We start from the raw sequence: 21,186 nt of genomic DNA, 5'->3' as shown, positions 1-21,186 counted from the left end.
TAGTTCTGTTGATTAAGTTATTCCAGGGGTTTTGAGAACAGAATCATGTGACAGTTATTTGAAATATTTGTAAGATCTGTGTGACTCGGGATCTTCACAGTACGACTGAGTGTCTGTTATAGGACTTGCGACAGTTGTAGTGTCTGTTATAGGACTTGCGACGGTCGTAGTGTCTGTTATAGGACTTGCGACAGTCGTAGTGTCTGTTATAGGACTTGTGACAGTCGTAGTGTCTGTTATAGGACTTGCGACAGTCGTTGTGTCTGTTATGGGACTTGCGACGGTCGTAGTGTCTGTTATGGGACTTGCGACGGTCGTAGTGTCTGTTATAGAACTTGCGACGGTCGTAGTGTCTGTTATCGGACTTGCAACAGTCATAGTGTCTGTTATAGGACTTGCGACAGTCGTAGTGTCTGTTATAGAACTTGCGACAGTCGTAGTGTCTGTTATAGGACTTGCGACAGTCGTAGTGTCTGTTATAGAACTTGCGACAGTCGTAGTGTCTGTTATAGGACTTGCGACGGTCGTAGTGTCTGTTATCGGACTTGCAACAGTCATAGTGTCTGTTATAGGACTTGCGACAGTCGTAGTGTCTGTTATAGAACTTGCGACAGTCGTAGTGTCTGTTATAGGACTTGCGACAGTCGTAGTGTCTGTTATAGAACTTGCGACAGTCGTAGTGTCTGTTATAGGACTTGCGACGGTCGTAGTGTCTGTTATAGGACTTGCAACAGTCATAGTGTCTGTTATAGGACTTGCGACAGTCGTAGTGTCTGTTATAGAACTTGCGACAATCATAGTGTCTGTTATAGAACTTGTGACAGTCATAGTGTCTGTTATAGGACTTGCGACAGTCGTAATGTGGAGATGGCGGAGTGGAACCTGGTGGAGTCTCAGATCAGTGGCATGTGGCATATCGCTGATAGGGGGGAGATATATATGGGATGAAGGGGAGATATGACGGATAAGGGAGAGATATGACAGATAAGGGGGAGATATGACGGATGAAGGGGGAGCGATGAAGGGGGAGATATGAAGGGGGGAGATATGAGAGATGAAGGGGGGAGATATGAAGGATGAAGGGGGGAGATATGAGGGATGAAGCGGGGAGATATGAGGGATGAAGGGGGAGATATCAAGGGGGGAGATATGAGGGATGAAGGTGGGAGATATGAGGGATGAAGGTGGGAGATATGAGGGATGAAGGTGGGAGATATGACAGATGAAGGTGGGAGATATGACGGATGAAGGGGGGGAGATATGACGGATGAAGTGGGGAGATATACATTCTTGCCAGGAATAAGACAAGCTGTCACTGATTTGAGACATGTCACAGATCCGAGTCCTGCATATATATATATAGGAGTTAGACAGTGGTACAAGGAGAAGCAGACAGAATTATCAAGCAGATGCACTGACTTTATCTTGTTCATCATCAGTAGTCAAAATGTGAAGAAGGAGTATTAAAATTTGCCCAAAATATTTGAGGATGTAATAGCTTCAGAGTTTTCTTTTCGAACAAATCATTGAACGTTATTAAGTTGGAAAACGTCTGACAGTTGTGTAAATATTGTTGTTACAGAACCTATTACTACTGGGAGTATCACAATTATATGCGTGTGATATGGGATATTAAGTGTTGTAATGACATTTTTCTTGATGGTCTTGTCAGCTTGTTTGCAGCTGAAGTTAATACACAGGAATATATAAATGTTAATTTGCTTTGTTTTTTAAAAAACATTTTCATGTTCTTAGATGAAAGCTACCTTTTTGTCGATTCGTCAGTATTTGAGCTTGGACATTTTTGCTTGCATTGAAGAATTTTAGGGAATGAGACAGGAAGTTCAACGACCTATTCATCTCATGATACAGAATGAACAGGTTTTAATTTCTTGTTCTCACTTGAATAATTCATTTTATTTTGCTTTATTAATGCTTACAAGATCACAACTTGATTATTAATACATAAGATTTGAATTTTTGTATTTTCTTTTTTCTTGTGCTTATTATTAATTATTGATTTATAAGATTATGTATCAATTGTTGTTTTTCTGCACATGTAGCAACTGTTGTTTTCCAACTCCTACAGTGGAACCTGGTCAGTCTGGACATTGTTTACCTGGAAACTTCGCATTCAGGACACTTAATGCAGTGAAACACATACATAAAGGGACATAACTCTGCAACCAAAATTTGGAAATTTGCTAATACAGATGATTTGAGTTGGACAACTGTCGTCCAGATTAATGGGTGTTCTCTGTATATGTAGGGACCATATCGCCATGACTACAGGAACTTACTTTTAGTTAATTAAATAATTTATGTAATGGCCAAATCGCTAAGTTAGAAATAAAATGGAATTAAAGTTGAGCGGATGGTTCTGATGGAAATTCTCAACATGCATTTAGCATGGTTTTATCTAGGGCTGGGACAAGTCCAAATTTACTACCCGGGTACCCACCCCCCTATTACCCGACCCTACCCGGGTACCTGCTGTAGGTCGCAAGAGGTAGGTGAAAACTGTCCAATTGGGAAAAGTTTGACCGTAGCTCTGGTAAAATGTGTTTAAATTCATGTATGAAACGGCCTGGTGTATACACTGACGTTGACTGAAGTTATATTTTTATTCAAACACATAAAAGTCTGAAGGAATGGGCATAGTAGTCAGGAAGAACTGAGAACATTAGTGACTTGTAGTTTAAACATAGAGTTTTAGATACCTTTTGTCATTAAACAATATCACGTGACTTACCACGGGTCCGGGTTGTCCTGTGGGTACCCGGGTCCTACTCAGTACCCACCCGATCCAAGTACCCGAGTTACCCGTCCCAGCCCTAGTTTTGTCGACTAAGGTAACTTTTCTATTGGCAGTAATCTCCAGTATGGTCTACCTTGACTAGTAGTGGGTACCCGGGTCCTACTCAGTACCCACCCGATCCAAGTACCCGAGGTACCCGTCCCAGCCCTAGTTTTGTCGACTAAGGTAACTTTTCTATTGGCAGTAATCTCCAGTATGGTCTACCTTGACTAGTAGTGGGTACCCGGGTCCTACTCAGTACCCACCCGATCCAAGTACCCGAGTTACCCGTCCCAGCCCTAGTTTTGTCGACTAAGGTAACTTTTCTATTGGCAGTAATCTCCAGTATGGTCTACCTTGACTAGTAGTGTCAGGATTCTTGTGTTGTATGCTCAGTTGTATTTTTGTGCTCATTGATTTTGTTCATTCCGACATTCCAGTCCTGCGATGTGCGAGCTTTGTGATGCATGTTTTACAGTAGACTTGGAACAAGGCAGTCAGTTCAAGAAGGGTTCGTTAATAAACATTTGTTGCCATGGTCGTTTATTTCTGCAATACCACGTTATCGAGATGCAATTCAAGGATTTATTTCAACGTTCCCAGAGACTAATACTCGGCCGCATGTCAAAGTAAATTCCAAATTGGGGAAAGAATTCATGCTTGGTCTTGTTCGTGAAGTTAACGTGATAAATCCTTATTGTGAAATGTTTATGGCAAAACATACATCTTGACCGCTGTCATATAGCTAGAATATTGCTGAGTGCGGCGTAAAACAACAAACAAACAACAAATATCTTGGCACTAAGACCCTTTGTACAACAGCACCGGGTATCTTTTTTCAAAACTTTATCGGGGGCGGTCGGGTAGCCTAGTGGTTAAAGCGTTCGCTCGTCACGCCGAAGACCCGGGTTCGATTCCCGACATGGGTACAATGTGTGAAGCCCATTTCTGGTGTCCCCCGCCGTGATATTGCTGGAATATTGCTAAAAGCGGCGTAAAACCATACTCACTCACTCACTCACTCAAAACTTTATCGAGACATCCCAGTGGAGTCCACTCTTGATGGACACACAGCCACACTCTGCCTTGTTCCAATGTCAGTTTCCATGTTGATTAGTGCTGGAACTCCTGTGCCCAAGGATGGCAGCTTTTGTTTTGCGGTTTGCTTTTTGTGCAATGTGTGTTTATATGTTTATATATATATTTTATTGGTGGTAGAACTGGAGAAAATCAAACACTGATTTGTGGAACATGGCCCAGATTATCGATCTTCACGCTACCACTGAAGGGCTTTGTCCTAATAAGTGATCATAGCACCAAGATGATCGTAACTCTAATCCTTTACCATAGGCTTACGATTGTCATAGTGATAACTTTGCGGAACGCAGCTCAGTATTTTAAAGTTTGTTTTTCTTTCTTTCTACAACCACCAATAAGTCTGTTTGAGAATTGAGTGGTAACAGGCGTAACCTCAAGATCGCTTTGACTTTTCCAGGAATTTGTTTTTGGATTAACAAATTACTAGAACCAAATCAGGGGTGGTGATGATCCTGGAAGATGAGTTTCGGGATGCATCCATTCAGACCCCGCATCATCTCCCAACCACATAAGTATAAATTTAACAACTTTCTTCTCAGTGGTTTCATATGATGAAAATAGCTGGGGAAAGACCATTGTCACAGTGCTGAGCGTTTGCACTATAATTTGCCTGTAATAGGATATTAACTGTTGAACAGTATTTGTTGTCAAGTAGTTTGGTGAATGTACTGAAATATTCTTGACAAACTTTCTTCCAAATATGCGTCTCTGGTACCAAGGTCTGATGTGGTTGATGCATGTGATCATATCCCAATGACACGCATCAGCCTTCACAAATCACTGGGCCAGACCGTCGTCATATAGCTGGAATATTGCTGAGTGCGGTGTTACACGACATGGTAACTTGTAAAATGACGACACATTTTTCCTTGGGTCAGGTAGAGTCCGAGTTTAAGTTAAGCTGCTCGTTAATGTTGCTTGTGTAGACGTTTGCCTCGCTTCAGTTGTCACTGTTATGATGTACATATCGAACATACCGTATATTTTAAGAGCAATCACTCCTGTGAGAATAAAGATCTATCATTTTTTTATGCGTCAGTGTTTGTTGTGATTTCAGCAATACCAGGTCATGTGGACAAAGCAGCATGGCAACCAACAGTATTTGAGTCATATCACAGTGCGTCGGCTTAATGTGGGAGGCAATTGGGCCCTGTGTGTAAAACCACTGAATGAGGTCTTCCATGTTGCCAATAGAGGCTGGAAACATGGTGAGGTGAAATGGGGTTTAACGTCGCGTCCAAGATTATTGCACTTTTATAGCGACGTGTGTGTGTGGCTGCTTGTACTAGTCTGGACTGATGCCGATTTATAGTGCTAACTCACTGAGATACCATGCCGCAGTTTAACATATATAGCCCCTTAATGCCAAGCGCCAGACAGGGTAACGACAAGTACCATATTATAAGGTCTTTTGGTATGACTTTTGGATCGAACTCCAGACCTTCCGCTCTCCAGGCGTACGCTCGACCGCAAACAGTCCCAGTCGATTTCTATAGAATATGAACATTTACGAAATATTATAGTTTTTATTATTTTGATTGATAATAGCCTAAAATATGTATAATTAATATGAAAATCATGTTCATTTCCACAAATTCTTTACAATGTACAACAATTATTTTAACAACCAACATCTGAGCGAATCTGGTAACTATCACAAACCATGGAAGTAAAATAAACACCCCCCTCGAACACCCGGTGTCCCGCTGTCTGGTGGAAGATTGATGATAGACAACCAATGGTAACATTGCGTTTTGAACAGAATTCCAATCACAGGGTGTCAGTGTGAGGGTAAATCCGGAAGCGATGCACATTTTAGACACATAATTCGGGCAAATCTGGGACTTAAATCGACAATAATCGGATCCATATACGACTAAGGGACCTAACTCTGTATTTGCTGACTAAGATGTCTTTGCCACAAGTTTGACGCAGCTTTGAACAGTATTCCAGTTAACTGATGTGAGTTATCTCTTCAGTGTACGTGTGTGTGTGTGTGTGTGTGTGTGTGTGTGTCTGTCTGTGTCTCTGTGTATAATTAGTTATATATTCATTTTCAAGATACAGATATGCTTGTCGGAATGCTTCTCTCAATTTAGAACAGAACCCTCAACACTGACTGATTGAAACCGGTTGTCAGATCTTCACAGAGTTAATACTTATGTTGAAAGTAAATCTGGTTTTTGCATATAAACAAAAATTCAGAAAATAAAAAACACTTTAAGGTCACAATGTTATCGCAAATAAACTTTCTTATGGCCAAAGCTTGTTTACCAACAGGTCTTTCTGACCACTCCATTACCATGGCGATGTGAAATACTAAGAAACTTTCTTGGTCAGAGAGTTACCAGAGCATCAGATTAGTTTGAGGTCCGAGGGAACTATTGGCAAATGATAAACAAAAGCAAACATTAAGCACCAAGTCTCTACATCAACTTGTCATTAACTTCCTACTATCAGAACAAGTATGTCAAAAACAAACATATTTTTAACACTAGCATGTTAGCAAAAATAATGTTAATTTCAAAGAAATTCATAAATAACTCGAAATTCACTTGGTATTCTTTTTACAACTAAAATACATGAAAAACAAAAAAATAGTTCTGAATATTAAACTCATTTTCTTCCATTTAGATACTTTAACTCTCAGATATAGTCAAGAATTGCCTTATAATTGAAAGGCTTTCAAAATCTGGGTATTCACTGCCTAATGCGTTTGAAAGGGTGAGTGAGTGAGTATGGTTTTACGCCGCTTTTAGCAATATCACGGTGGGGGACACCAACGTTCGAAAGAAATATTACTGCTAAATGTCCAACCCTTACAGCAAATGACAAAAAAAAAAAAAAAAAATCAGATAAAGAAATGTAACTATGGTAACAAGAATGGAATGTGCTCAGACATCAATATGATCAAAGGAAATATTCAACGTGGAAATACAAATCACAAAAAAATATATCTTCGTATTGCATAAGATGAAATACAAATATTACTACGATACTTCCATGACAATAACATGAAACAGCATGGTAAAAATATATAGAACTTGCATCACAAAAATGATTATATACAATGTAATATAGACGTCTAAATATTTGGTACACAAATCAGAATCACATTCTGATATAGGTTGGATGGATGAATTAACGAATCAATGAATCAATCAATCTGTTCATGCTCCAAACACACAATATAATCACTATATACAATTCTTTTCAAGGCTTTGTATCAAATATACAATCAATATTTTTATTGAAAAGCAAAGGTTTTGATCAATTTCAAGAATGTCATCTTTCTGAATAAAAGGTGCATTAATTTCCCATTTAGGTTATTTTGGAAATAAACTGGCAAAGGAAAATTAATTTCTCATTCAGGTTATTTTGGAAATAAACTGGCAAAGGAAAATTAATTTCCCATTTGTTATTTTGGAAATAAACTGGCAAAGGAAAATTTGATTCAGCTTGCTGTAGGCAATGGGTTCCGTGTCACTGGTATATCGAATAGTGAGAGTGAAGCCATTATCTGACGCCAATGCATTTACAAACAAGCAGCAGCCAGCAAATGATCTGTGTGAATCTTGTTTAATGCTGCACTCAGCAATACCCCAACTCTATGAGCAACGACTGCCCAGTCAGGATACGATGACACGCAAATAACCAAGTCACCGACCCTGAACACCCAATAGCAAATATTCAAATTGGTTTTTTTCCAAAATACTGAATCCGCTAGATGGAGGTGCGCATTATACTCAGGTGCACACTATACTCAAGAAAATACAGTAGTCATCTTGTGCGACCGGCAAAGGTTGTTTGGCACCAATTCTAACTCAGAATTATGGAAAGTAAAGAAACACCTTTCAAAACAGAAGATCAGGAATAAAAAATGAGAAATCTTGAAACTGTTCAGCCCTTTACTAATCAAACAAACCTCAGATAATTACAACTCCTTTAAACTCAAGAAAAGCACTGGTATATTTTAGAATTGAAAAGTAAGGTAAGTAATTTACTGGGCTATTCTCCAGCACTAACACTTCTACCCTTCCTGATGCCTTTCTGTCTCCAACACGTTCACAATCGCCAATATGGCCAGATGACAAATGCATTTTGGGAGTAGAGAGATCTGCTGTCGTTCCTCGATACAAAATATTATTTGTCGTAATGAAGCCCCCCCGCCCCCCCAGATCATGTCAATGGCCAAAGAGGAATGATTTGATCATGTAGAAGACAGAAATAACACAGGGTCTACGGTCTCACTAACATACTCGCTAGTCCCTCTATATCTCACAACACTGGAGTGTCTCACTAACATACTCGCTAGTCCCTCTATATCTCAAAACACTGGAATGTCATCACTCTTAATTACTTATATTTACAGTGAGCTGTAAAAAAAAAAAGATGAAAAAATACATTTTGTCTTGCATCTATCTACCATTGAGAGGATATGAAGTGTGACATCCGCCGGTGTGTTCTTTAAATATGTAGAAGCACGCAAAGGAATATCGAGAGCGAGATTATTGACTAATGAGAGGTGAGGATTCAGATTTTGCAACAAATTGCCACCATATAACTGCCAGTCTGGACCACCAATCCCGACTGAGGGACCACCAATCCAGACTGAGAGACCACCAATCCAGACTGAGGGACCACCACTCCAGACTGAGAGACCACCACTCCAGACTGGGGGACCACCAATCCAGACTGAGAGACCACCACTCCAGACTGGGGGACCACCACTCCAGACTGGGGGACCACCAATCCAGACTGGGGGACCACCAATCCAGACTGAGAGACCACCACTCCAGACTGAGAGACCACCACTCCAGACTGGGGGACCACCAATCCAGACTGAGAGACCACCACTCCAGACTGAGGGACCACCACTCCAGACTGAGGGACCACCAATCCAGACTGAGGGACCACCAATCGGGACCACCAATCCAGACTGAGGGACCACCAATCCAGACTGGGGGACCACCAATCCAGACTGAGGGACCACCAATCCAGACGGAGGGCCCACCAATCCAGACGGAGGGACCACCGATCCAGACTGTTGGCCCAATGGGACCTTTGGATCACCAATCCAGACGGAGGGACCACCAATCGGACTACCAATCGGGACCACTAATCACGACCTACAAATTGGGACAATGGGACCGGCAGTGACATTTGCCAGCCCATCTCCATCGCCAACATACAAATAATGCCTAAGACATATTGATCTAATTCTTGTTAATTGTCCCTGTATCCAATGAACCCATTCATCCGTGACCCGTTATATTTTTTACTTCAGTTCCGAATTTGAACATGTTGTATATATTTACCTGAAGGTATCATTGCAAAATCTTACTTAGAAAAGATACAAATTTTGTCAATCTTTGTTCATCCTCCTGTATCAGGCTCCCAACTTCCAGCACAACATGTTGGTCTGTCACAGGAACACTCAGCACAACATGTTGGTCTGTCACAGGGACAATCAGCACAACATATTGGTCTGTCACAGGGACACTCAGCACAACATGTTGGTCATTCAAATGTTATCAGTCTGCGACTTTATCCACTGGTCCGAAGCCCGTGTCAAGTAAACTTCGGTTTGGTTTAGTAAACTTGTCTATACAATCACACAATGCTCTGCTGACAATATTGCTTATAGCCTTTTCAAGTTAGTAGTCCCAAAAGAGTTTGGCACAGACTGTGCCACCAATATAGAGCCTCCTGCAGCTATATTCCACCTGCAGATTATATAATCAATTAATGCAGAAGAAAGAACCATGCATTTTTTCATCCACATTATTAAATTTCTACTAGAACCAATTTTGATAAAAACTGCTTGTAGTCTGCTGCCATTCCAATGTTGCACAGCTAACTGTTATTGGTTGCACAACCGTTATTGGTTTCACAACTAACTGTTATTGGTTGCACAACCGTTATTGGTTTCACAACTAACTGTTATTGGTTGCACAACCGTTATTGGTTGCACAACTAACTGTTTTCGGTTGCACAACTATCTGTTATTGGTCGCACCACATGAAGCCAAATTTCTACATTCAAACTACCAAAAATAGTTTCATATCTGTCAGCTGTCTAGCGGCAAAAGAATTTGGACGGATATGCACCTTTTACAAAGATCAGTTATGCATTTGCATATAGAAATTTACAAAAAGATACTACATTCACTACGAAAGCATATCAAGACCAACCAAGTTGTTCACTGTGAAACTAAATGTAGGCTGACGTGAATGTTGTCTCACTTTCACAAACAATGTGATTTGTGAATATTGGATTTAATGCCGCTTTGAAACAGTATTCCAGTTACATCACGACATATCAGCACAATATGGGAGGAAAGCCCCAAGTGATGCAGGTCTCAGATGTTTACCACTTCGGTGAGACCCACGAGCACGGGTATGGTGCTGACAAACCTAGAAACATAATCGGGGCAAACCGGGATTCGAACCCACATCATAGGTTTCTGGCCTGCCCAAGGAACGCAGCTCTGCACAGCGAATCGCGGGGCCTTAGACGAATGGGCCACCAGTGCCCCCTGTTGATTAATGAAAAATTGAGTTCAAATAATCATTACATGGGCATGATTTGTCCATAATTTGTGAATGACACATTATTTCCTCACATTACTGCAATTCCCAAATGTTATGATAAACGTTTTCTCCCAGTCCCTTCATTGTGAGATGCATTGTATTTTGCTAACAGAGAGCAAATTTCAAAATTTCAAATTTTCTAAACACTAAACATGCATGAAGACGTTAGTTTTGAAAATACAGAATATGATCTGCTCTGTGTAGGTCATGGAATGGATGCTGCTGCAGTTAAATTATGATGTAGTTGCTGCAGCTTCCTAAACAGCTGATCCGTATCCCTGTGGAGTCCGTCTGGCGTCAGTGTTGTCGTCGTCGTCGTCGTAGCTGCGTCGGCTGGCTCTGCTGTCGTCCAGGTTGTCATCCATGGCGGGGTTCGTCTGGCCGCGGTTGTTGTAGTAGTTGTGAGGGCTTCGCTCATGTTGCCCATCCATGGCGTCGTTCTCACGGCCCTTCATCCGGCTTGGCTGAAAAGGGTGGTTTCATGAGCATTATTTAATCTAACGTGGCATCAGGCTTTCTCTTTCTTATAAGTTGTTTTTTTTCTAACAAAAATATTCCTAAAATTCAAAGAAGGTGGTCCAGATATTTTAAAATCTAAATTTCCTGATTATAGCTGCTACTAATGAATGAAAAACAAACATGTAGGTCAAACAAACGACACGAAAGATAACCGATTTTGATGGGTTAGAAAAAAGATTTTTATAATCACTATTCACTTTTCTTACAAACAACAGTGATAAAATCTTATGTTTTTTTCATTTTACCTAACTGTAAGAAACCAGTAGTCTTCTTTTGGTCAATCTCATAAACCAACTATAAATTCATCTAAGGTTTGTACAATAATTGTTTAAACCCTGAAATCAGCAATATTGAGGCATGTGAGTTAAACGTGGGAGAAAATCCTTAACTTTTCTTAAACCCACGAGCACAGGTTTGGTGCAGACAAATCAACGATCAATCAGGGCCATTTGGGATTCGAACCCAGGACCATCAAGGGAAAATAATGTGAGGAAGCTGTTTTGAAACAATATGTATCGATACATACATATTAAGCGTATTATGTATCACAAACCATTCCGTGTTCTTGGTTTTACAGAAAAACATAACACCATCAAAATCAGTTTGCTAAATTATAAAAATTTATACTTAATTCAGCAAAAACATGTACACACTGACTCTGATATGATTGTGATTTTTGTAAGAAATATATTGCCATACAAGCTTTGAATATATTAGTAACCATGGTAACCACTTTATTTTGAAAGCTACAGATATCAGATGGGTCTATCATTTTAAGTTTTGTATCAACGATAAAGAGTGAGTGAGTGAGTGAGTGAGTTGGGTTTAACGCCGCTTTTAACAGTATTCCAGTTATATCACGGCGTGTCAGCTCAATGTGGGAGGAAAGCCCCAAGTGATGCAGGTCTCAGACGTTTACCACTTCGGTGAAACCCACGAGCACGGGTATGGTGCTGACAAACCTAGAAACATAATCGGGGCGAACCGGGATTCGAACCCACAATCATAGGTTTCTGGCGTGCCCAAGGGACGCAACTCTGCACATCGAATCGCGGCGCCTTAGACGACTGGGCCACCCATGCCCCCAAAGAGTGAGTGAGTATGGTTTTACACCGATTTTAGCAACAACCCAGCAACATAATGGCAGGGGGTCACCAGAAATGGGCTTCACACATTATACCCAAATGGGGAATAGAACCCGGGTCTTTGGCGTGACGAGCGAACGCTTTAACCACAAAGCTACTCTACCACCCCACAATGAGAAAGAAGTACTTCTCTATGATTATTGATCCTGCTGTTTCAGAGATGGTTATTGTCATTTGAAACCTCTGTACAAAGTACATTGGTCAATTACAATTCAGTAGGTTGATGCATGTCATCATATCCCATTTGCGTGGATCAATGCTCATGATGTCAATCACTGGATTGTCTGGCCCAGACTCAATTACTTACAGACCGCTGTCATATAGCTGGAATATAGCTGAGTGCAGCATTAAACAACAAACAAACAGTAGGTTACATTATCCAGGAACCAACAATGCAGAAATTCTGCATATAATACTGTTAAGAGGCTCCAGTTCCAGAAAGAGCTCTTAGCACTATGACTATCGTAAGCCCATGTTGAAGTATGGGAGTTACGATCACCTTAGTGCTAAGATCGCTTTGTGGAACTGGGCCCTGCTTAGTCCATTAACCAAGGTCAGTTGAGCAGTCATCTACCAAAGATCATAGAGAAAGTTACATGAATGTTGTTTAAGGTCACACTCGGAAATATTCCAGCCCTATCACGGCCCAGACAGAGCAGTGATTGATACGAGAGCAATGATCAAGACCATCAGGTCACAATGATCAAGACCATCAGGGCACAGTGATCAACATCATCAGGGCACAGTGATCAACACCATCAGGGCACAGTGATCAACACCATCAGGGCACAGTGATCAAGACCATCAGGGCACAGTGATCAACACCATCAGGGCACAGTGATCAAGACCATCAGGGCACAGTGATCAACACCATCAGGGCACAGTGATCAAGACCATCAGGGCACAGTGATCAACACCATCAGGGCACAATGACAAGGAACCAGAACACCCAATCCTCATCAGAATTACTGATGTTGAGTGAGTGAGTGAGTGAGTTGGGTTTAACACCCCTTTGAACAGTATTCCAGTTACATCATGGTATGTCAGCTTAATGTGGGAGGAAAGGCTGAAGTGATGCAGGTCTCAGACGCTTACCACCTTGGAAATACCCACGAGCACCTAGAAACATGGTCAGGGAGGATTCGAACCCACGATCACAAGTGTCTGGCATGCCTAAGGGACACAACTCTGCAGAGCAAATTACACCGCCTTTTACAACTGGGCCAGCCGTGTCCCTAAATTTATGTTTCATCTCCAGGATTTCACAAGCTGATCGTTCCCGTACAATCTCGGTCTCATGGTATGCGATCCCGTTCAGCTTGTAAAATCCTGTAGACACCACTTGGTCAAATGAAACTTTGTTTGTTGTTTAATGCCACACTCAACATGCTAAACAATATTCCAGCTATAAGAAGGCAGTCTGTAAATAATCAAATCTGGATTGACCATACAATCCTGTGATTGACATGAGTATTGATCTAGCAATTGGGATACGATGACATACATCAACCAAGTCAGTGAATCTGACCACCTGATCCCATTAGTCGCCTCTTACGGCAAGCATGGGTTGCTGAAGACCTGTTCTCTACCCGGATCTTCACGTGGCTGGACACATGCAACTAATACTACTTGTAGATAATGACTTCCCATAATGGCCATGCTATTTTGGCAATGTTGATGCACATGTTTACAGCCTTTGTTAAACACAGGGCAACATGCAACGACACAAAGCTGAGTGAACGAAGCTAGACCAGAAAGCTCTGTGCATGATTCAATGGACCAGTTCCGCGGGAAGATATGTATGTGATGTTTGACATTTCCATGTGAACAGTCGCATTCAAAAGTGGGAAAGATATGACAACCAGTTTTGGGTGAAAAGGTACAAATAATCCATGTGAAAATTGTGAGAATATCTAGGAAATACCAAACTTAACAACCCCGGTTCATAAAATAGATTTGTCCAACATTGCTGTGATCGGACTGTATTCAGGGAGTCATCATTATTTAAATATATTTTATTATACACTTATTAACATTCTTAAAGAGGCTTACAAATTGTTGATATCTCATATAAGAAATACACGACTGCTGCACCCTTCATGGTCTATTCTCCCTGCAGTGTTTTATTGTCCGATAAACAACTCCCGCTCGTCGTTTATGTCTTAGTGTCAGTGTCAGTGAGTATGGCTTTACGCCGCTTTTAGCAATATTCTAGCAATATCACGGCGGGGGACACCAGAAATGGGCTTCACACATTGTACCCATGTCAGGAATCGAACCCGGGTCTTCGGCGTGACAAGCGAACGCTTTAACCACTAGGCTACCCGACCGCCCCATTTATTTCTTAAGTACAAGTAACACCGGAAATGGGCTTCACACATTGTACCCATGTGGGAATTGAACCTAGGCATTCAGTGTGACGAGTGAACACTTCAGCCACTAGGCTACCCATCACCTCGATAAATGTAAAAACTAATGAACTTCTCTGTGCCGAAAAGAACAAAATGTGCCTTCCAAAAACAAACCATAACTTATCAGACAAATACAAGTTCTCCTACAAAGAAGAGCTTCTCATCTCCTGTTATCTCCACTTACAACACAACCATAGCATTTCAAATGAGTGAGTTTGGTTTTATGCCGCTTTTAGCAATATTCCATCAACATCACGGTCGGGGAAATCAAGAATGGGCTTCACACAATATACCCATGTCGGGAATTGAACCCGGGTCTTTGGCGTGATGAGGGAACGCTTTAACCACTAGGCTACCCGACCTCCAGCATTTCAAGAAAGAACACTGTTTATACAAGAATTATATATGTCAGATTTATTTACAAAACAGATGTTGTATACAAGGGTATAGCAAACTGCTATTAATATGTACAATCGCCACAAAATGACAAAAATATATGGAAAGTGTATATTCAATTCCTTGGTATATATCAATATATCTCTAACGTATCTCTTAAAAAACATTTTCTTCAATACCTTGTGACCATCATAAGCAGTTTAAGGCTGATAAAGAATAAATATTCAAAGTCAATATTCAATTTAACCTCCCAGGCCAAACGTTTTTAAGCAACACCATACATCTTCCAAACATAAATTTAAACTGTCGTAGCTGTGATTTATTTGCAAATTGGTTTTGGGAGGGGGGGATGTTCCACAAGGGATCCTAGCATTACATCGACTAAGCTGCACAAGATACAGGTTTTACATAATCTGGGAGAAACACACTGACTCAAACTGTTCCCACTTTGGTTCAATCCAAAAACAGGGTTTTGGTGCTGGCAAATCAATGATATAACAGATAAGTTCAAATGTGGGATTTGAACCCTCTTAGATCAAAGTACAACAGGAGGGTGTTTTGAGACAAGTCAAAGCTGGCAAGAAAGCTAAAATGAACTGGTAAACACTTCTCTGTATATTTGGCACATTCGTCAAGCTAACTAGATTGGGTTCATTAAGGCCAGACCAAATTCTTTCCGTGTAAACAAGACAACATAAAATGAAACGTCTGAGTGACGTTGTCTCATACAACTTTTGGAAACATTTTTGCAATTACAACTTGATCTTTTACGTTGTTATTGAACATGTTTGTTTCCTTTTTAAGAGACCATTAGTCAACTGTATTTTTCTGTTACAGCCTACTGCAACACATCCTCGGTCATCCAGGGTATTATACAGTCTCACTCGGGTGTCTTGTGAGTGAGTGAGTGAGTGAGTGAGTGAGTGAGTGAGTGAGTTGTGTTTAACGCCGCTTTGAACAGTATTCCAGTTATATTACGACGTGTCAGCTTATTGTGGGACGTGATGCAGGTCTTAGACATTTACCACTTCGGTGAAACCCACAAGCATGGGAATGGTGCTGACAAACCTAGAAAAGTTCCTCTTGAAGCCAAATTTATCAACATGAGTCAACAAAAGTCTAAAAGTGTTCAGCTAACCAACTTGGTAGGCAAAGAGATGAGTGATGTCATTGTGACATCATGGAAACCGAAGACATCACAATGGTCCGCAAAGCATTCTGATGCAATTTCCTAGGAGTGAGAGTGAGTGAGTATGGTTTTACGCCGCTTTTAGCAATATTCCAGCAATATCACGGCGGGGTACACCAGAAATGGGCTTCACACATAGTACCCATGTCAGGAATCGAACCTGGGTCTTTGGCGTGACGAGAAAACACTTTAACCACTAGGCTACCCGACCACCCCCAATTTCCTACGAGGCATCGCTTGATGTCACCCAAACGACATCTACTGAGGAAGCCAGTTTGGGGTGAGAAATCCCCATTCATTAATGATACATATCCAGGACCGATTCTACAGGTCAGTTTTGGAAATGACATTGCCAGTCTCTAATCACAAGATCTTAGTGCTCATGGGATTGACATCACAACCAATCAAAAAGCACATCTCAACACGCGTTCGGCATACATCTACATTCAACACTGTGGCCTCATTCAAGGGAGAGCTCAATGTATTTAACCAAATCAGACTGTCAAACTTTTAGCCGAAAAAAACATTTTCGGAGTATTGAGGAAGAGGAAGGCGTTCCTTCTGAGACAACACGCAGAAGTCAAATCAAGCACATGTGGTTTGCTCTCAATGTTTCAATCATGAATAATTTGATTGGACGTCTATTTTTATCATGTGTTTTTCGATCTCAACTCAACCAACACTATGGTAGTGAATATGTGTTGGGTATTTATAATAACATGGAGATGTGCTGGATAATCGAGGAGGGTTGCAACTGGTCAGAAAAAATGAAATATAAAAAATATAGTTGGTCTGGCGCGATTAACGAAATCAAACAATTGTTATATACCAGATCCATCAGTTACCATGATTATCTGGGATAAATTAATCCAAGATGTGTTATGGACAGTTTCTGTGGATCGTGTGTGAGTTATGTACAAGGGAGGTATAAGCTGTGTATAACATGGCATAAGGCGGAGAAACAATCTATGTACACGTAACCTGGGAATATATTACTCCATGAACAAACAAGGCTCGTCACAAACGAAACAGAAGTGTTTCAATTTCAGAATGGAGGGTGAATATTTGTGAAAAGAACTACTTTAGAAGACAGGCATAGAGAATGATTCTAGAAATCACTGAGTATTGCTGTCTAAATTCTTAATGATTTACAAGAGAGAAATATAGGGAGGGGGAAGGGGGAAGATAGAAAAATAGAAAGAAAACAGAGAGACGCAAAGAGAGACAGAAACAGAGAGAAAGAGAGAGAGAGAAAACTTCTGGCACTCTCGTTTGGAACCCAACGATTCAACAGAACAAAGCATTACACAGACCATGGTCTCCTTTCACAAAGTGATCTTAGCTCTAAAACTGTCTAAACTGCAATGCTCAAATACATTCATCGTGCAAGACATGAATTGCATCTGTTATTGTTTTCACTGTCCTTGAAGGATCAGATTTTTTTTTTCATCTATTCTTTTATGGCAACATTAATCACAACTGTTACTTAATACCCTGTGAAAGCATCAGGCCATTAGCAGTTTCAGCTTTCAGAGAGGTCAAAGTGCAAAGGTCAAAGGTCAAATCAAGGTCAATCCCCTAAAACTGAACATATACGTTATGCTCCACCACTGGGGTCCTACATGTACCAAATTTATTACATTATGAACAAAAATGCCTGAGATATGGCATAATGTCTTTATGCCTGCCATATTGAAAATCAGTTTCTTGAAGAAACTGGATGTCATCTTTAGCGGAAAGATCATGTAAAGTTTCCGATTCACTGGTCCAGTGCTTCTTGTGGAGAAGGTGTTTATCCCATACACACAGGCCATGACATAAGCTCACTTGACTCTTGTCAGGTGAGCTAAATACAGTAATTCTGAAACTTGACTTGCAAGAGATAGCATCTACATCTACCTTCTAGATTTGTACCTAGCTTGAAGCAGTCTCTGACTACAACAAAGTCTCACTACAGCACACGCCAGTTACATTTTGATTTATTATGTCAGGGACAGAACTTCTGATAGGTATATTTCCATTATTCCAGGTAAAAACCTGTCAGTCTGGCCCTCATTAACCTGGGAAACCTGCCCTTCTTATGACCTTTCTGGATGCAAATGTTTGGTATTTCTCTGTTTTACGCTCGTTTTAGCAATATTCCAGCAATAACACATACATTGTTTTGGCTTGTTTGTTTGTTTGTTTGTTTGTTTAACGCCGCACACAGCAATATTCCAGCTATATGACGGCGGTCTGTAAATTACCAAATCTTCACCAGACAATCCAGTGATTGACATCATGAGCATGTGGGAAACCAAACCCGAGCCTCTAGCAGGATGAGCAAACGCACTAACCACTAGGCCACCCTACCACCTATAAATAAATTAAACGTCTTCATAATCAAAAGCAATGATTTCCATAAACTTAACGCACAAATAGAGAGTTGGGTTTAACGCCGCTTTTAACAGTATTCCAGTCATATCACAGCATGTCAGCTTAATGTGGGAGGAAAGCTCGAAGTGATGCAGGTCTCAGACGTTTACCACTTCGTTGAAACCCACGAGCATGGGTTTGGTGCTGACAAACCTAGAACCGGGATTCGAACCCACAATCATAGGTTTCTGGTGTGCCCAAGGGATGCAACTCTGCACAGCGAATTGTTGTACCTCAGACCATCCTGAAGTAACGAAGCGCCTCTATCTTTCACTATCCCTATCAGAAGTTGAACAGTGTATTAGGCTAAAAAAAATAATAGCATTGGTTCTCGGGCACTGCCCACAACATCATAAAGTTCATTGCACGTATTGTTTTTGTATCTAATTTCAAATAAGTATAAGAATTTTATATTTTTTTGAAAATGGAAATAAAAAAGAAACGTGCAGCAGATTTTATGATGATCTGGGTGGTGCCTGAGAACAAAGACTATTATTTTTTTAGCCTTATGTATGACAATATTTCAGGCTCCTGATTCAACTCCTGAGACAAAGACAAGTTATGATCTTCTAGTTTGATTGCAGCATATCATTCGAGGTAGCATCCATGTTAAGACACTTAATTTAATTTACACTTAAGAATTGAACTTAAAAAATATTCACAAGAACAAGATGAAAATAACATGGATCTGTAATAAAAAATATATAAAACTTAATTCTCATGAAAAGTGTCCCTGTTTTGTGATGAAATTTCAGTTTCTGAAATATGCACTTATCAAACACTACACATAACAGATGAAAAGAAATTGTGCATGTTCCGTTAACCCAAACCCACAAATTCTTAGCACTGAAATGTATTGAGTGACCTGCGAGCAAAGATTCATGCAAGTGTGAGAGTACAGTGTAATAAAGAAGGGGAGACAACTCTGGATGGAACGTCTGATGAATTCATGTGAAACGTATAAAATATGATGTACGATGTACATGGTGAGTGAGTGAGTTGGGTTTAATGCCGCTTTTAACAATATTCCAGTTATATCACGGCGTGTCAGCTTAATATGGGAGGAAAGACCGAAGTGATGCAGGTCTCAGACGTTTACCAGTTCAGTGAAACCCACGAGCACGGGTATGGTGCTGACAAACCTAGAAACATAATCGGGGCGAACCGGGATTCTAACACACGATCATAGGTTTCTGGCGTGCCCAAGGGACGCAACTCTGCACAGCGGCGCCTTAGACGACTGGGCCCCCCGTGCCCCTCGATGTACATGGTGAACTACAACAATTTTTTTAAGGCAATTGAGTGGGTGAGTGAGTGAGTGAGCGAGTCAAAAGCTATCATTACATATTCAGCCTTAATGCAAAAAGAGGCACACGTAGGCATTGCTTAAGCACTCAAAATGTTGGCATCCATTGTACATTGTGACATTTGAAAAATAATACTCTTAACATCAAGTTCAGAGCAGACCAATTCAATTTCTAGTTTTATGTATATCCTCAATCAATGTACCAAGAGGCAATATTCATTTCCAAAACGGTTGATTTTGGACAACAAAAATTGTTTGAAAAAAAAATATCCAACCCGCAGGATTTGTGTAACCACGGTAACTGAGGTTGCCGTTTAAAAAAGATAAGGCTGCAGTAAACACAAAAGCTTGATAAATCATTTGACACAAAATCCATCAAATTGAGATGTATCAATTATTTGATAAATGAAATATTCTGATCACAAAATATAAGAATACCAACATTTGAAGGCAGTTGCTGTTGTTCACATCTATAGCAGACGAGGGTCAGGAATACTTACAGATTTACGATTATGATACACAGGCTTCTGTTTAGAGAGAAATAGTCATCTGTGTACTTGGATGTATGTGTCCTATGTCGGAGTGAGTGAGTGAGTTGGGATTAACGCCGCTTTAAAAAGTATTCCAGTTATATCACGGCGTGTCAGCTTAATGTGGGAGGAAAGCCCGAAGTGATGCAGGTCTCAGACGTTTACCACTTTGGTGAAACCCACGAGCACGGGTATGGTGCTGACAACATTGGGTTTTACATATCGTTTATAAACAGAACATTTGGATACCTTGTATACAACAAGTTTAGGCTGTGAAGCATTTTGACTCAGTCCCCGAAAATCTAAAAATCCAATTTTCAGAAAATCATGGATTGCACAATTCTATCCTATTAATGGCAGCTGACCATCATTCACATTACTGAAGCAGAGATAATGCCACGATGGCTAGATACATAATGCCACGAGAAGTTTAAGAAACCTGAATATTTTATACAAAATATTAGAAACTCTTGTAGTATATATATCATAACAATGATCTCACGTAAATAGAATACAAACAATGAAATACAAAAATATTATTAAATCAAGTCTTTACCAATCTCATCATGGCAAACATAATTGTAAACAATCATTGTAGACAAGATCGTACATCACTATCGATCTACCATTGTACCCAAATTTGTCAAAGGCGCTTAGTTTGGAATTTTAGAGAAATCCCCCTAAAAGTTTATGACCCGGGTTGAGTTTTTGGTTTTTGGCGAGGTAAAGCGAGTTAAATCACAAAATAAAACTGACTTCTATTGTCATGTAACAATTAACATCCATA

At 40.4% G+C, this 21,186-nt stretch overlaps 3 protein-coding genes across 7 annotated transcripts in view; 1 reads left to right on the top strand and 2 right to left on the bottom strand.

Annotated features, from left to right (window-relative positions):
* Positions 1-94: 94 nt before the first annotated feature.
* LOC139457343 (spore coat protein G-like) lies at positions 95-2,112 on the bottom strand. The gene is made up of 2 exons (XM_071238750.1): positions 2,088-2,112; positions 95-882 (listed from the first exon to the last, which is right to left on the bottom strand). The coding sequence occupies exons 1-2, from the start codon at positions 2,110-2,112 to the stop codon at positions 95-97; spliced, it is 813 nt and encodes a 270-aa protein (XP_071094851.1).
* Positions 2,113-8,413: 6,301 nt separating this feature from the next.
* LOC139457342 (golgin subfamily A member 6-like protein 4) lies at positions 8,414-9,055 on the top strand. The gene has a single exon (XM_071238749.1). The coding sequence runs from the start codon at positions 8,414-8,416 to the stop codon at positions 9,053-9,055; it is 642 nt and encodes a 213-aa protein (XP_071094850.1).
* An 807-nt stretch (positions 9,056-9,862) lies between these two features.
* LOC139458388 (uncharacterized) overlaps positions 9,863-21,186 on the bottom strand; it is a 30,742-nt gene continuing 19,418 nt past the window's right edge. Inside the window, exons 8-9 of one of the 5 annotated variants that reach the window (XM_071239802.1) lie at positions 20,370-20,396; positions 9,863-10,952 (exon numbers count right to left, since the gene is read on the bottom strand). In XM_071239802.1, the coding sequence (XP_071095903.1) occupies positions 10,746-10,952; positions 20,370-20,396 (234 nt within the window). In that variant the 3' untranslated portion in view covers positions 9,863-10,745. Of the gene's footprint in view, positions 10,953-19,046; positions 20,397-21,186 lie in introns of those variants that run through there. The other 4 variants (XR_011652665.1, XM_071239803.1, XM_071239805.1 and 1 more) reach the window with 4 other exon arrangements.

The sequence above is a fragment of the Haliotis cracherodii genome, unplaced genomic scaffold (genome assembly GCF_022045235.1).
Source record: "Haliotis cracherodii isolate W230 unplaced genomic scaffold, xgHalCrac1.p SCAF_12, whole genome shotgun sequence".
NCBI classification, from domain to species: domain Eukaryota; kingdom Metazoa; phylum Mollusca; class Gastropoda; order Lepetellida; family Haliotidae; genus Haliotis; species Haliotis cracherodii.
Note: the sequence above shows the minus strand (reverse complement) of the source record. Positions and strands in the feature narration are given on the sequence as shown.